Source organism: Schistocerca americana, chromosome 1, assembly GCF_021461395.2.
Source record: "Schistocerca americana isolate TAMUIC-IGC-003095 chromosome 1, iqSchAmer2.1, whole genome shotgun sequence".
Taxonomy (NCBI): domain Eukaryota; kingdom Metazoa; phylum Arthropoda; class Insecta; order Orthoptera; family Acrididae; genus Schistocerca; species Schistocerca americana.
Genome location: NC_060119.1, coordinates 443711797 through 443728845, shown reverse-complemented (window position 1 = coordinate 443728845; position 17049 = coordinate 443711797). Strand labels below are relative to the sequence as shown.

The 17049-nt window shown below is 47.8% G+C and overlaps 1 protein-coding gene and 1 pseudogene across 1 annotated transcript in view; one reads left to right on the top strand and one right to left on the bottom strand.

Annotated features, from left to right (window-relative positions):
- Window positions 1-12368, top strand: part of LOC124560336 (leucine-rich repeat and immunoglobulin-like domain containing-NOGO receptor-interacting protein 4) — a 71659-nt gene extending 59291 nt beyond the window's left edge. Inside the window, exon 7 of the mRNA XM_047130923.1 lies at window positions 12144-12368. Coding sequence (XP_046986879.1) covers window positions 12144-12368 — 225 coding nt within the window. The remainder of the gene's footprint in view (window positions 1-12143) is intronic.
- On the bottom strand, window positions 5806-5923 carry LOC124556555 (annotated as a pseudogene).
- Window positions 12369-17049: the final 4681 nt, after the last annotated feature.

Sequence of the window (17049 nt, the reverse complement as noted above, 5' to 3'; positions counted from 1 at the left end):
AATCTGCACTTGGTTGCACCTTGTTTGCCCAATGGCTGCTATAATAGCCTCTTCAACATGTAGAATGAGGCCATGTACCTTCCAGCTGTGTGCACAAGGTGTTCCTTCGCAACCCTTGCTGCCATTTCGCTAGAGAGAAGCACTATTAGATATATATTCGATAATCCAACGATTAACATTCTCTCCACCCTTTAGAGTTTATCTGCCTTGACAATGTACACAGCACGTTTCCCAAGAACTGAAGAGATTCTTAAACGGCTCAGTTTTAGCGGAAAATACATCCATAAACTTGTTAGTTAGTGGTGTTGTGTAACAAATCATGTTTCAATTATTTTGGAGATAAGATTACACCTTAGAGTATGAACTTTATTTCGGTGTCTTAATTACCTACGAAATTGTTGATCTATTTTTGATAAAAAAGTAAGAGAACTTATATTCAGTCTTAATTATCTTTCGCGTCTCGCTACTAAAAGTTTGTGTCATCATGGTGTCACGAATTCTGTTGTGAAATACACTACTGACCATTAAAATCGCTACACCAAGAAGAAATGCAGATGATAAACGGGTATTCATTGGACAAATATATTATACTAGAACTGACATGTGATTACATGAGAAATCAGTACCCAGAACAACCACCTCTGGCCGTAATAACGACCTTGATACGCCTGGGCATTGAGTCAAACAGAGTTTGGATGGTGTGTACAGGTACAGCTGCCCATGCAGCTTAACACGATACCACAGTTCATCCAGAGTAGTGACTGGCATATAGTGACGAGCCAGTTGCTCGGCCACCATTGACCAGACGTTTTCAATTGGTGAAAGATCTGGAGAATGTGCTGGCCTGGGCACCATCGCAGGCGCTCCTGTCTGTGATGCAGCGTCAAGGGTAATCGCAGCCATGGTCTCCGAGCTGATAGTCCATGCTGCTGCAACTGCTACTGATACGAGGCCGTTAGGATCCAGCACAGCGTTCCGTATTACACTCCTGAATCCACCGATTCCATATTCTGCTAACAGTCATTGGATCTCGACCAACGCGAGCAGTAATGTCGCGATGCTATAAACCGCAATCGCGATAGGCTATAATCCGACCTTTATCAAAGTCGGAAACGTGATGGTACGCATTTCTCCTCCTTACACGAGGCATCTCAACAACGTTTCACCAGGCAACTCCGGTCAACTGTTGTTTGTGTATGAGAAATCTGTTGGAAACTTTCCTCGTGTCAGCACGTTGTAGGTGTCGCCAATGGCGCCAACTTTGTGTGAATGCTCTGAAAAGCTAATCATTTGCATATCACAGCATCTTCTTCCTGTCAGTTAAATTTCGCGTCTGTAGCACGTCATCTTCGTGGTGTAGCAATTTTAATGGCCAGTAGCGTAGTATACGTTGCACACGCCTTCTCGCGCTGGGAGGATAACTGTGTTGTACTGTACCTTAAACAGCTGTCCCAAGCTTACGTAGTATCCAAAAGTTCCGTGAATCCTCGTAGTCATCGTGCGCGTCACGGGGAGAAGGTGGGTCAGGTAGCACATCATGGGAGTGAGATAAAGGTTGACGAGTGATACTCGCTGCATCATATCCATCGACCGTAGAGCATTTAGTCGGACTGAAGTGCGGACTCTGAGTAACAGCCGTCGGTAATTTTTCGCACCATTCCTGCCGTCTCCTTATGAAAGGTGATACCCAAACGTCGGACGATTTGTAGCACACGTAAGGGTGCTTCCGTTCCTGGTTCTAGTTCACGCCCATCCTGCATGAATTGTGATTTTCGTAAGTTGACCTCCCTGCCAGCTGCCATCCCACACATCTGTAGCCAATCCAGTGCTGATTGAGTCTCCTCCTCATTCCGGACGAGGAACACAATATCATCTTCTTATGCTCTACATTTGAATGATAGTTGCCGCAAAGAAATCCTGGTAAGTCGTTGGCGAAGGCCTGCGAGGCACGGTTCTAAGGTGATCGCATATAGGAGGGTCGGAAGGGGCAACCGTGTCTGACTAATCTTAAGATCTTAAAATACTCCTTCCTCCGTTGATGACCATCGATGAACTGGCACCATGCAACAGCCGTCTCACTGCAGTGGTGAACAATAGAGAGACACCCACCCTGTTCATCGTCCCTGCGAGGTACACATGATACGCTCAATCAAAGGCATGTCCGAAATCTACAGCAACCATTGCCCCCGGAGGCGGCACGCAGCCGCGAAGGCGACGACGTCACGGTACTCTCTAGCGGCTGTGTGTATATTACTGATGTCGCCAAGACAAGTCTGATCGGCATGTATTCGATCCGCCAGCGACGTTTTGATACGGGTGCTCAATAAGCGTATTAAGACCTTGCAGTCACTATTAAGATGGGTCAAGGGGGCCATAATCACAACGTCGTTTGGTGCCATGTGGCTTGGGTATCGGGATCAAGAGTCCTTCCGTAAATTTTGTTTGAAGCGGTACTTCTTGCCGCAGAAGCTCATTGAACATGCGTACCACATCGGGGTCATAATGGTCACAAAGGCATGGAAAAATTTCAACGGGAATCCGTCTGGGCCTCGGTACTTGTTGGAGGCGCCTCGTGCAGTCGCTTCCACCAGCTCCTCGCACGTAATTACAGACAACACGTCCGCTACCCCTTTCAAACTAGTCGCGTCTGGGGTCTCTTCCACGACGTTCCCCAGCTCGCTCTGTCCCTCCCCGTCGCTCGCGTGGAATCTGGTAAAATGATCCGTGAAAGCCTGTGCTATGCCCCTTTGTATTGAAATACGACGGCCATCGCCGAGATCGACCTCTTGCATTAATGCCCTTCGTCGTTAAGCAGGCAGTCCTGTGACCTCGCGCGTATCATTATACACGCCATCCTTAGCGTCGGAAGTTGTATCAACTTCACTTTGATTGGGTGGACGGCTTCTGTCGTTCTAGTGCAGGTAGTTGAGCGAACAGTTCACGGAGGGCCGTAAAGTAAAAGTCAGAGGTCGTGCGCTGACATCAGGGAACATCCTTCTCATATCCTATTCCGCCTAAAGCTGGCTTCGCGCTCGATGGACCACTGGAGGACAGAACCATAAGAAGTTCGTCGACAGAAGCAGCCACGCCACCTGTCCTCCACCATGCGTCGGCATTCTGCATCACGCAGGTGGGAGACGTCCATCTTCCAATCACTCCTCCATTTCCATACCTGCTGTCTAGCAAGGGTAATCGTACAAACACGTATAGACCCCATGGTCTATAAACGCGATCGGCCAATTTCTGTGTCCATCTTCGAAGTCGATAACTCCTTTGAAACAAAGATCCGATACAAACGGCTCGTGGAGTGGCACGTAAGAAACGTATATCCCAATTGGTTGCGATACTTCAGGTCCCATGTATTGACTAATTCCCTCCCATTGATCGTCTACCTAAGTTCTTGTCTAGGAGTATAGTTAGGATGTTGGTCCTTCCTGTTGAGCACACAATTAAAATCTCCGCCGAGTATGCAAGCATCATATAGTCCCCGGAACAACGGTGTAACGTAATGGGAGTAAAAATCTGCTAGTTCCCTTTTCTTTTCAGACCCTGACGGTGCATATATATTGATCGTAGGTATTCCACCTATTATGGTAACGGCCGTACCACGGGCCGATGGCAAATACTCTACTTCGTCTGCAAGTATCCCTTCCTTCAACAGTATAGCAGTGCCCACACCTCTCTCGTCACACGGAGAACAGTAAATATCGTAACCGTAAAAGTCCGATGGGGAAGCACCCGAACTTTCTGTAAGAGGGCTATGTCTTAAGTCTGCACTTCTTATCATGTCACAGATCATCTTGATTTCTGCCGTCGTCCCAATGTTATTGATGTTAACATACACTTCGATAAGCTTGTTGTATGGCTTTGAACGTAGACAGGGCACCTTACGGTCGCTAATTCTTCAATACACAGGCTGCTTACTTTCTGTCGCCCCCGCCGTCCCCTCACGTGGTCTGCCATTATTCCGTGCACTCTTCCGGCCTTACACCGCGAGAGCGTGTGGGAGCAGTTCCTCCAGCATCATCTGTTCCCACGGGGGTGGGTCTTGTGACCAGTACCCCAGCGTCCCATAGCTGTCATTTGTTGTAGGCGCCGTAGCCTCCTCAGTAGCCTGTTGCCATGGATTGGACTTCTGCGCTGTTTCTGGAGCATCGTCAACGGAAGGTTGTGTCGCCGTCCCGCAGGCCACCCCTGCATCCACGCTAGGGAGTTGTGTTGTATCCGTGGTCATCTGCTCTGTACCGGAAAACGCCTCAGCTTTGACTGCTGGATGTGGTTGTCGTTATCCACCGTGAGGCGGCGCTTCTTCCGGCGTTTTGGTGATCGCTGTTTTCGTTGCCGCGCGTCAGAATCAGAGGTCAACATGGCCTCTTGATGTTTGTGGAATGACTTCGGAATCGAGCGCCGTCGAATTATCGACGACCGTAAGTGTCGTATCTGAAGGGGCTGCAAGCAGCACCGAAGAAAGGGTGTACTGTGACAGCTGCAGGCGGTCCAGCGCAACGTCGTCGCTCCGTGCCTCGCCGCGATCTGCCTCTGTACGTTCCGGTACCTTTCTGTCGCGCGGGCTACGTTAGCGCGTAACACCGCGACATAGGCCGTGGGGAGCATAGTGGGACTCGGTGTGAGCGGTGAATCATCCCGTGGCAGCTGTAACAACCTTCGTCAAGTACACTCAGAACGTACGTGTCCCTCCTTCCCTCACCCAGAGCACGTTCTTGGTTGTCCGTCACATATGACAATCGCCCTCCGACCAGCGATGTACACGTGTGACGGAACATGTTTCCGTTGTTCTATCCGTATTTGTCTGACACCATTGAGGACAGGATACGTTTTGAATCTCGCCCATTTTTTCAGCCACATGGGATATGACCGATCCGTAAGGACGCAGGGCGTCTGGCACCAGTTCTTCTGACACTTCGAATGGAAGTTCAAAGACGCGTATCGTTCGTAGTCCCATGCCAGCGTGTTCAACCGTAACCGCTCCAACATTCCGGTCCGAACGACAGAAACGAAGTCCTTGTCGGTGTCGGAGTAGTACTTCGTGACATGCCGCTCCATTGATGAGCTTTACACAGACCACGCTGCTGACTACAGATAAGTGTATTCAGGTTCGATTTTTACCTCGTCCCTTTAATAACGTTTTATCTCGTAAGCCTTCGGTCGAGCATATTCGTCAACGAAAGTAAATTTCAGTGTTGATTTGCGGAACGACAAAGCCATGATTCGTTCTATGTATTACCGCGGCCCACCGCCACATATTTAATGTAAACACCTCTCGCGCACACATCGGCAGGGACGCATACCGTCCGAAGAGCTGCGCCGCTGAAGGCTGACGGCCCCATTAAGTCGCCTTGGCGCAGCGGTTCACTCAAGTGTGCGGCTTACCCTCACACGCCTCCCTCCTCAATCCAAATTCTCACTGCCTCCCCAGTCTACTTTAAAATACCCCTTACGTAGACTCTCCATGTTCTGGAATAGCACCTTAGCATCAAATACAAACGGGGGATCCAGCCTGAAAACTGAGGAAGGAGGGGCAAACGAAGGATTAAGGGTGCAGGTCCTTACACAAATGAAATGACACAATTTCAGAATATAAAGCACTCCATCTTCAGGCCACATGTGGCCCATCGGGACCGTCCGACCGCCGTGTCATCCTCAGCTGAGGATGGGGATAGGAGGGGCGTGTGGCCAGCACACCGCTCTCCCGGACGTTACGATGGTTTTCTGTGACCGGAGCCGCTACTATTCGGTCGAGTAGATCCTCAATTGGCATCGCGAGGCTGAGTGCACCACGAAAAACGGCAACAGCACATGGCGGCCCGGATGGTCACCCATCCAAGTTCCGGCCACACCCGACAGCGCTTAACTTCGGTAATCTGACGGGAACTGGTGTATCCACTGCGGTAAGGCAGTTGTCCAATATCACAGTATAAGACCAGTAAATTCACTGAGGTTTTGTCATTTCATATCTAAAAGAAATAACTTCTGACAGAACCATTTTATACCACAAGAACAGTGAAAACTACAGTGCCGTCTATCTCATTTTCTTAACTACAAGCTTTCTTTTCTTGCTGGCAATGTGTTCTTTCTTCGTTAACAGTTTACATTCTTGTCTATACTTAAAATGTCAGAAATCCACACCAGAGGGAAAGGAAGCATTATAATTGAGGCGCTGAGAACATAAAGGCCTAAAGAACCCCGTCGTCAATTTTTCAGACTATAGAAGGTACGCAAGCTCCTGACACCTGTTCATCTTACGGTGAACCAACTCTTTCGTGCTGTACCCCTACACTGCATATGTGAACGTTTGCGAATAAGTGTCACACCAATTTTCCTAATATTCGATTTCATAATGTCCCAAAACGTATTCCTTGCTGTAGGGACCCTCACTGGCCACACTAACGCCCGTTTCTTGATGAAAACTGAAACGTCTTGAAGGAATGCCTCACCAGAATTTCGTTCCATGGTTTCAGAATTCCAAAAATGGACGCTGAGAATTTCGTAATCTGTAAGGATGTTACTACTAAAGCAAAAGTTGATGGTCGTGATAACATTGTACGTTCGGAAATTTTATAGTTATGAATTTTTAAACAGGTTGCCATGATCAACTGTTTAAAACAGCATTATTCTTCAGTAGAGTCGTGGAAGGCCGCCATTTCGGCAGACCAAAATTTCTTATTTCTCCACAGTTTGTAAATTCCTTCCAAAAACCAGGGCCCAGATACTTAAGTGGAAGGCAAATATCAACCTCGAAACAGACTTAACAGAAGTTTTAAACATGGCTGATTCAGTGACCGTTTATAAATTAAATTTGAAATAAATGAGCCCCGGGCACAAATTTTTAGTCTTATTAACCAGGTTTCAACACTTCTAAGAGTGCCTTCATCAGAATTTAAATGTTTAAAGTAGCCTATAACACAATTACAAATTTATGGGAAAAGAAAAATTTTTATATTAAGTACTGACTAACAATACAAGACAGTGACAGTACTTACATGTCACGTACAAAATAAATAACAGGCCAGAATAGCTTTAGTCACAAATTTATTTTAAAAGAATGCAAGAGAACGAGCCACTATGGGCTGCTCCTGTCCGTAAAGCCACAGGTAGCAACGGACTGAGGCGCCCGCGTTAACAAGTGCGGGCAGGTAAACATGACACCAAGAGTGCCATCTGGTAGCTGTAAATATAAGTAGGCTGCTTAACATTTAAAATATAGCCAGCTGAATGTTAAAATGAACAGTATTTAGTACTTGAACTCACAGGCAAAGCTTTATATGACAACAGCAGACATGGTAACATCTTGCTTATGTAAAAGGATAGAAATACAGTTTGAAAACTGAAAGTGATTAACAGTGCAAAAAGAAGCAGTACTTACACGTCACGTATAAAATAAATATAAATGTGACTAAAGCTGTTTCGCTTTATATTTATGTGGGCTGCTAGGTGAAGGTTTTCTTGGGCGTTACATGTCACCCAACAAACTTACTTTACAAAATTACCTTCGTTTTCTGTGGGGTCATGTAGCAGGATTCCTTGAGGATGTTGCCTTTCAGCAAGGCGATAGGTTGGGTAAATGAACGATAGAGCATCAGTACATTTTGTTGCAATGATGACAAGACATCTAATGCGCCATTATGGACAAGGACGGATTGGTTGAGGAGGAGATCTTCTGTGGCTCCAAGATCAACTGATCTGAAACCTACGGATTTCTGTGTTTGGAGCCACCCGAAAGGTGTAGTGTATGCCACTGCAATTAACTGGTGTAGATTTGAGTGTTTGTCAAGAGATTCGAAATGATCCCGGCGCGTTTGAAAGGACTCGACGGGTACAGACCTGCATTCTGGTACGAGAACGGCAACTTTGAATACCTTCTTTAAATATGAGAGCAGTTATGCACTTTTTCATTCATTGCTACAACCATTCTCTGACTCACGTGCGTTTCTTTCGAGACACATTAAATTGCGAACCTGTGCCACATAAAATTACAGAAATGTTTGGAAAAAAATCACTAAGATAAAAAGTGAAGCATAGTGAAGGGATTAACCGAATGGAACGGAAATCGGTAGATGTGGTGTCTTTGTATAAATAAACAAATGATTAAAATTTCAGAAAATCTGAAATATGTCTTAAAGAAAAACAGCTTCGCAAACTCAGCAAGTCAATAAAACTTTGGTCCAACTCTGGCCCCTACGCAAGCAGATATTTGGCTTGGGACTGAGTGACAAAGTAGTTGAATATCCTCCTGAGAGATATCGTGCCAAATTCTGTCCTACGGACGCGTCATATCGTCAAAGTCCCCAACTGGTTGGAGGGCCTGCCAACGATTCTCCAAACGTTCTCAAATGGAGAGAGACAGCGCGACCTGGCTAGCCAAGGTAGGCTTTGGCAATCGTGAGGACATGCAGTAGAAACTCTCGCCGTGTGCAGGCGGGCATTATCTTGCTGAAATGTATGCCCAGGTAGCTTGGCATGAAGGACAAGAAAACGGGGCGTCGATTTACCGCTGTTCTGGAACCAAAGCGGTCTTGTTATGAAAAGAAATGACACTTCACGCCATCACTCAGGCCGTATGTCTGGCGATAGGCTGGTATCCTAACACTGTCCAGGGCGTATCCAGAAACTCATTCGGTCTGGAATCTCATTGACTGGAGGAGAATTGTCTTCAGTGATGATTCCCGCTTCGAAAGGATAATGAGCCCCAATGACCAACGAAGAAATGTCTGGTGAAGCCCCGTACAGTCTTAGTTAAAAACAGTCTTGGTTGCAATTTTAGGTTTTTATATTTCAACAACGCGTTTCGCCTTATTTAGGCATCTTCACGTTATCTACATAGAAAACAGAGAACAAATCCATCTATTTAAGAATCGCGATCGCGTTGTGCAGACTTGCCTAATTTATAAGCATGTATAAACAGATCAAATATTGAAAGAGCAAATACCTTTATTTGGTATTTCTTAGAAGACTCCTTTAGTTAATGTAGCCAAAGGGTATCGTCGAATATATCAGGCCAATATCGCCTTCGTTAAACCCAATAAAAACTAGGAATATAAAATAGTAAAATCATTACCTTTTCTAGATGGACGCGAGAGACACCAGGATCTGCATAACTCCTTCCTATTCACAGGAGCGAGTAACAGAGTAAGAGGGGGGCTCAAGTAGTAAGCATAATGCACCACAGCGTCGTGTGCTAGTACTGAAGCCTAATACAGAATCACGTCAAGAGGTGGCGCTGCGACGTAGCAGTGATAAGAATGAGAGATCGTAAACTGGATATACATACTCACTAAAACTTTATAAATGTAATGCACATAAAACATTGATCAGATGGAATTACTAGGGCCAACACCTGTGCAATAACTTATCCTAAAATTTTGACGAAGTAAAATATAAATGAAGGCGGTAAATTTAAAATGAGAAAACGAGATGTATAATAAACACACAGATGCAGTACATAATCAGATTTTTTGCATCATATACCACTAGAACGAGAACATTAAAAACACATGACCGTAATTTCAGATATACAGGCCACCCATATAACAGTCAATACTGAGTCATTCGGAGCTAGAGATCCTAGCAAGAAAACTTCTTCTATAAAATACAAGTAAAATTATTAGCTTTAAAAAATACACAACAACGTGTAAGACGGACGTTATGCGGGCAAACTTCCCCCCCCTCCACCCTTTTTTCTTTTTTTTTTGTACCTACATTGAAATGTGTAACAGGGCTCATATTAGGCAGAATTACGGGAGCTCCAGGATTACATTAATAACACTGATTTCATAACTTATAAAAAGGCCTGATTGGCGCCAAATATTTGGCCGTTAGGGAGACACAAATCTTTGTCTTTCATATGCCTAAGTACACTCCTGGAAATTGAAATAAGAACACCGTGAATTCATTGTCCCAGGAAGGGGAAACTTTATTGACACATTCTTGGGGTCAGATACATCACATGATCACACTGACAGAACCACAGGCACATAGACACAGGGAACAGAGCATGCACAATGTCGGCACTAGTACAGTGTATATCCACCTTTCGCAGCAATGCAGGCTGCTATTCTCCCATGGAGGCGATCGTAGAGATGCTGGATGTAGTCCTGTGGAACGGCTTGCCATGCCATTTCCACCTGGCGCCTCAGTTGGACCAGCGTTCGTGCTGGACGTGCAGACCGCGTGAGACGACGCTTCATCCAGTCCCAAACATGCTCAATGGGGGACAGATCCGGAGATCTTGCTGGCCAGGGTAGTTGACTTACACCTTCTAGAGCACGTTGGGTGGCACGGGATACATGCGGACGTGCATTGTCCTGTTGGAACAGCAAGTTCCCTTGCCGGTCTAGGAATGGTAGAACGATGGGTTCGATGACGGTTTGGATGTACCGTGCACTATTCAGTGTCCCCTCGACGATCACCAGTGGTGTACGGCCAGTGTAGGAGATCGCTCCCCACACCATGATGCCGGGTGTTGGCCCTGTGTGCCTCGGTCGTATGCAGTCCTGATTGTGGCGCTCACCTGCACGGCGCCAAACACGCATACGACCATCATTGGCACCAAGGCAGAAGCGACTCTCATCGCTGAAGACGACACGTCTCCATTCGTCCCTCCATTCACACCTGTCGCGACAGCACTGGAGGCGGGCTGCACGATGTTGGTGCGTGAGCGGAAGACGGCCTAACGGTGTGCGGGACCGTAGCCCAGCTTCATGGAGACGGTTGCGAATGGTCCTCGCCGATGCCCCAGGAGCAACAGTGTCCCTAATTTGCTGGGAAGTGGCGGTGCGGTCCCCTACGGCACTGCGTAGGATCCTACGGTCTTAGCGTGCATCCGTGCGTCGCTGCGGTCCGGTCCCAGGTCGACGGGCACGTGCACCTTCCGCCGACCACTGGCGACAACATCGATGTACTGTGGAGACCTCACGCCCCACGTGTTGAGCAATTCGGCGGTACGTCCACCCGGCCTCCCGCATGCCCACTATACGCCCTCGCTCAAAGTCCGTCAACTGCACATACGGTTCAAGTCCACGCTGTCGCGGCATGCTACCAGTGTTAAAGACTGCGATGGAGCTCCGTATGCCACGGCAAACTGGCTGACACTGACGGCGGCGGTGCACAAATGCTGCGCAGCTAGCGCCATTCGACGGCCAACACCGCGGTTCCTGGTGTGTCCGCTGTGCCGTGCGTGTGATCATTGCTTGTACAGCCCTCTCGCAGTGTCCGGAGCAAGTATGGTGGGTCTGACACACCGGTGTCAATGTGTTCTTTTTTCCATTTCCAGGAGTGTATTTCAATTTTTTCCAAAATGTTTAACTTCTTACCCTTTTGCGCAAAATGTAAAATCTTAAGATTTTGTACTTGCGGAGGACTGTGAACACTGGTTTTAAGGTGTTGTACAAAGGGAGAGCTCTGTTTTACCTGTCCCCATCTATTAACAAGATGTTCTTGCAGTCTAATTTTGAAGGTTCTGCCTGTTTGTCAACATATCCTGCATTACAATCTCGACACTCCAGCAGATATACCCCCGATGCCAAAAGATTCAATGAAAAAGATTTGGCGACAGGAGGAGATGCCAGACGAGTGGAGAACTAGTGTACTGATCCCAATATTTAAGGGGAAAGGTGATGTGCAGGACTGCAGTAACTATTGAGGTATTAAACTGATGGCACACACAATGAAAATGTGGGAAAGAGTTATAGAAGCAAGATTACGCAAGGAGACTGTGGTGTGTGAAGAACTGTTTGGGTTCGTGCCTGGAAGCGGAAAAACTGATGCAATACATGCTTTAACGCCGACAGTGGAGAGAAGCGAGGAGCTACAAGACGATCTATGTATTGATTTCACTGATTTGGAGAAAGCATGTGACAGAGTCCTAAGGGACGAAATATGGAGAAGCAGAGCAGTGCGCGCCAGAGAAGTATGTGAGGTTAGTGAAAGAAATGTACAGAGGAGCAATGACACAGGTGAGAAGTAGTGTGGGCATGACAAAGGAGTTTCCAGTAAAAATAGGGTTACATCAAGAGTCTGCGCTTAGTCCCTACCTTTTTGACCTCATTATGGATGTGCTAGTGAAAGATGTGAAGAAGGAAGCGCGGAATATGATGTTCTCGGATGATGTGGTTCTTTGTGAGCAGAGCGTCGACAGACTTGAGAAAAAGCTGCAGGACTGGAGGAAGGCACTAGGAGAAAGAGGGACGAAAATTAGCAGGACAAAGTCAGAATATTTAGCACTGAAGGATGTGCAGATGAGGTCTTGCAAGATCCAGGACACTGAGCTGAAATCGGTCTGCAAATTTAAATACCTGGGGTCGTACATACAGAGGGACGGAGGACTGGAAAGCGAGATAAACACCGAATAAATTGCGGTTGGAACAACTGGAGGAAAATGAGTGGAGTGTTGTGTGACAAGAAGGTGAGCATTGGGTTGAAAGGGAAAGCGTACAAGTCGGTGGTAAGGCTTGCTATGATATACGGGGCAGAGACATATCCTATCACAGTAGCCCAGGAAAGGAAGATGGAAGTGACGGATATGAGGATGCTGAGGTGGATGTGTGGGGTAACAAGGAAGGACAGGATTAGAAATGAATTTGTTAGAGGAGCTGTGAAAGTGGGACCCATGGGGAAAAAGATACGAGACAGCAGAAAAAGGTGGTACGGACACTTATAGAGAAAAGGGGAAGAGTATATCGGAAACAGAGTTGAAGATATAAAGATTGAAGGAGTGAGAAGGAGAGGAAGACCGAAGATGAGGTGGAAGGATAAGATATCCGTGGACATAAGGGAGAAAGGATGGAAGAAGGGAGAGGCAATGGATAGGGAACTATGGAGGAGAAGGATCCAGAAGAGCAACGCCGACCCTATGTGACGTGGGGCAAGGAGACGATAAAGAAGAAGACAAATATTTGTCTCTTCTTAACGGCCAAATACACTCCTGGAAATGTAAAAAAGAACACATTGACACCGGTGTGTCAGACCCACCATACTTGCTCCGGACACTGCGAGAGGGCTGTACAAGCAATTATCACACGCACGGCACAGCGGACACACCAGGAACCGCGGTGTTGGCCGTCGAATGGCGCTAGCTGCGCAGCATTTGTGCACCGCCGCCGTCAGTGTCAGCCAGTTTGCCGTGGCATACGGAGCTCCATCGCAGTCTTTAACACTGGTAGCATGCCGCGGCAGCGTGGACGTGAACCGTATGTGCAGTTGACGGACTTTGAGCGAGGGAGTATAGTGGGCATGCGGGAGGCCGGGTGGACGTACCGCCGAATTGCTCAACGCGTGGGGCGTGAGGTCTCCACAGTACATCGATGTTGTCGCCAGTGGTCGACGGAAGGTGCACGTGCCCGTCGACCTGGGACCGGACCGCAGCGACGCACGGATGCACGCCAAGACCGTAGGATCCTACACAGTGCCGTAGGGGACCGCACCGCCACTTCCCAGCAAATTAGGGACACTGTTGCTCCTGGGGTATCGGCGAGGACCATTCGCAACCGTCTCCATGAAGCTGGGCTACGGTCCCGCACACCGTTAGGCCGTCTTCCGCTCACGCCCCAACATCGTGCAGCCCGCCTCCAGTGGTGTCGCGACAGGTGTGAATGGAGGGACGAATGGAGACGTGTCGTCTTCAGCGATGAGAGTCGCTTCTGCCTTGGTGCCAATGATGGTCGTATGCGTGTTTGGCGCCGTGCAGGTGAGCGCCACAATCAGGACTGCATACGACCGAGGCACACAGGGCCAACACCCGGCATCATGGTGTGGGGAGCGATCTCCTACACTGGCCGTACACCACTGGTGATCGTCGAGGTTACACTGAATAGTGCACGGTACATCCAAACCGTCATCGAACCCATCGTTCTACCATTCCTAGACCGGCAAGGGAACTTGCTGTTCCAACAGGACAATGCACGTCCGCATGTATCCCGTGCCACCCAACGTGTTCTAGAAGGTGTAAGTCAACTACCCTGGCCAGCAAGATCTCCGGATCTGTCCCCCATTGAGCATGTTTGGGACTGGATGAAGCGTCGTCTCACGCGGTCTGCACGTCCAGCACGAACGCTGGTCCAACTGAGGCACCAGGTGGAAATGGCATGGCAAGCCGTTCCACAGGACTACATCCAGCATCTCTACGATCGTCTCCATGGGAGAATAGCAGCCTGCATTGCTGCGAAAGGTGGATATACACTGTACTAGTGCCGACATTGTGCATGCTCTGTTGCCTGTGTCTATGTGCCTGTGGTTCTGTCAGTGTGATCACGTGATGTATCTGACCCCAGGAATGTGTCAATAAAGTTTCCCCTTCCTGGGACAATGAATTCACGGTGTTCTTATTTCGATTTCCAGGAGTGTATTTGGAGCCAATCAGGCCTTTTTATAAGTTATGAAATCAGTGTTATTAATGTAATCCTGGAGCTCCCGTAATTCTGCCTAATGTGAGCCCTATTCCTCTCTGGTCTTATGTCGTCTTCTTAGCCAAGCCATTAGGGTTTTTTGACTCAAACAGGATACTTGCGAGTTTGTCGCTTTAAATGATGACGCATTTTACACATTTCAATGTAGCTACAAAAAAAAAGGGGGGGGGGGGGGTGAGTTTGTCCACATAACGTCCGTCTTACACGTTGTTGTGTATTTTTTAAACCTAATAATATTACTTGTATCTTATAGAAGAAGTTTTCTTGCTAGGAGTTCTAGCTCCGAATGACGCAGTATTGACAGTTATATGGGTGGCCTGTATATTTGAAATTACGGTCCTGTGTTTTTAATGTTCTCGTTCTAGTGGTATATGGTACGAAAAATCTGATTATGTACTGCATCTGTGTGTTTATTATACACCTCATTTTCTCATTTTAAATTTACCGCCTTTATTTATATTTTACTTCGTCAAAAGTTTAGGATAAGTTATTGTACAGGTGTTGGCCCTAGTAATTCCATCTTATCAATGTTTTATGTGCATTACATTTATAAAGTTTTAGTGAGTATGTATATCCAGTTTACGATCCCTCATTCTTATCACTGCTGCGTCGCAGCGCCACCTCTTGACGTGATTCTGTATTAGGCTTCAGTACTAGCACACGACGCTGTGGCAGTTGAGCGCGCGATGCCGATGAGTGCGGACAACGGATCGCGCGCGTCCGAGCCAGCCGGCTGGGTCGCGCCGGGGCCGGCCGCTGGCCGGTCGGTGGGGCCTGCCCCGCCGGCCGTCCCGACGACGGCTCCCCACAGGACGGATACAACGGCGACGACCCCTGCAACGGCAACGGACTCTGAAACGCAACATAATGAGGACAGGACCACGACGAGCGCTACGCGAATGCAGAGCGGAGGACAAACCCCTATGACGAGAGGCATCAGCTAACACAGAACGATCGGCAACAACGGGAACTAAGACGTGAAATACAACACATGATTCTGCAAAGTCAGGAAGTATACGACAACCGCACTAGTACAGTTCCTCCTTCACAGCCTGAAGAACAAGTAGACTACGTGGAACAAGTTTCTCCACCAAACGACGACGACGAAATGGAGGGAGTCTCCTCTGAAGAAGTTTGGACCATGCAGCCCACCGACGGAGAGGGCGATTTTACGCTAGTTCGCCAAAGAAAACGACTCAACGCTTCTCCTAAGCAGAACAACACTCGGAAGCGACAACGTCCAGAAGAACTGAAAACTTCCAACCGTTATGCGGCTATTGCGACGGAAGATACTACAGATGCTCCAGAACGTGTGGACCAGACGAATGATGTCAATCTCGAAGCAGACAAAGAGGGGACACATGGCTCTGGCCGGAACTTACTACGCAAAGTCCCGCCCGTTACTATTTACCATACCAAGAACTACATGGAATTCAACAAGGCGCTGAGAGCGAATATTGACAGCAGTCTTAAGGCCATCTACCAACGAGACAGGATCAAATAACACTTTGACTCGTATGAAGATCAACGGCGGGCTATCAATTTCTTTGTGTCGAATGTCATCCACTTTTTTACACATCAGGCCGCGGAGGACAAGGACCTCAAAGTGGTTGTCAAACGTCTACCTGCCGAAGTTGCGGAGGAAGAACTGAAAGACGCACTGATAGAGAAGGGTTTCCCTGTCATCAACGTCCACCAGTTTGAAAATCGAGACAACAAGACGAAGGAATTACGACCTCAAGATGCTTACTGTGTCACGTTGCCAGCGCAAAAGGAAAACTACAAGATTTACAACATCAAATACCTTCTATATACTAAAGTCGTTATTGAAACCTACAACAGACAAGAAGGACCTGTTCAATGTCGCCACTGCCAGCGATTCGAACATACAGCTAATTATTGCAGCTTGCCTGCTGGCTGCGTTCGATGTGGAGGGCAACACCGATCTTCAGCATGTACGCATCCCCGAGGGGCTCCGCCGAAATGTGCTAACTGTGAAAAGGACCATCCTGCCACATGGCGTGGCTGCCAGAAGTACCAGGAGCTTCTCAGGAAATATACACAACGGTCTTCCCCTAGCCCTCTCAACGAAGGACTCGTGTCATACGGAACTCCAACCTGACGCCACACCTTCCGCCCCACCGTCAGCAAACGCCACAAGAACAGTCGGCGGCGACATGACAGCCAGTAACACAGCCTCCTCCTGAAGCACTTCCACCTCGACAGCACCACCAGCATTATTCATACGCCCACGCAGCATCGCCACGACGACGGGAACCGGAAACCTAAGTCTCACCAGCACATTTGATGGAATCCATAGCTCCAGCGCTCTCTGATGTCGCCAAACTACTCACCACCGTGCTGCAACAACTAGTGGGGATACTTTCTTTAATCGAAAGTGTGTTGAAGGCCTTTGGAACACCTTAAGATGGATCGCCCTTGGACCACGAGAAACCTGAAAATCTGTATATGGAACGCCAACGGAATGAAACACAAGAAAACAGAATTCAATGAATTTTTACGTCACAAAATCGACATCGCACTTGTATCGGAGACACACCTTCGTCCAACAACTGAGCTCAGATTTCGTAACATGTACGTCTATATTACGGACAGACAAGCCCAACGA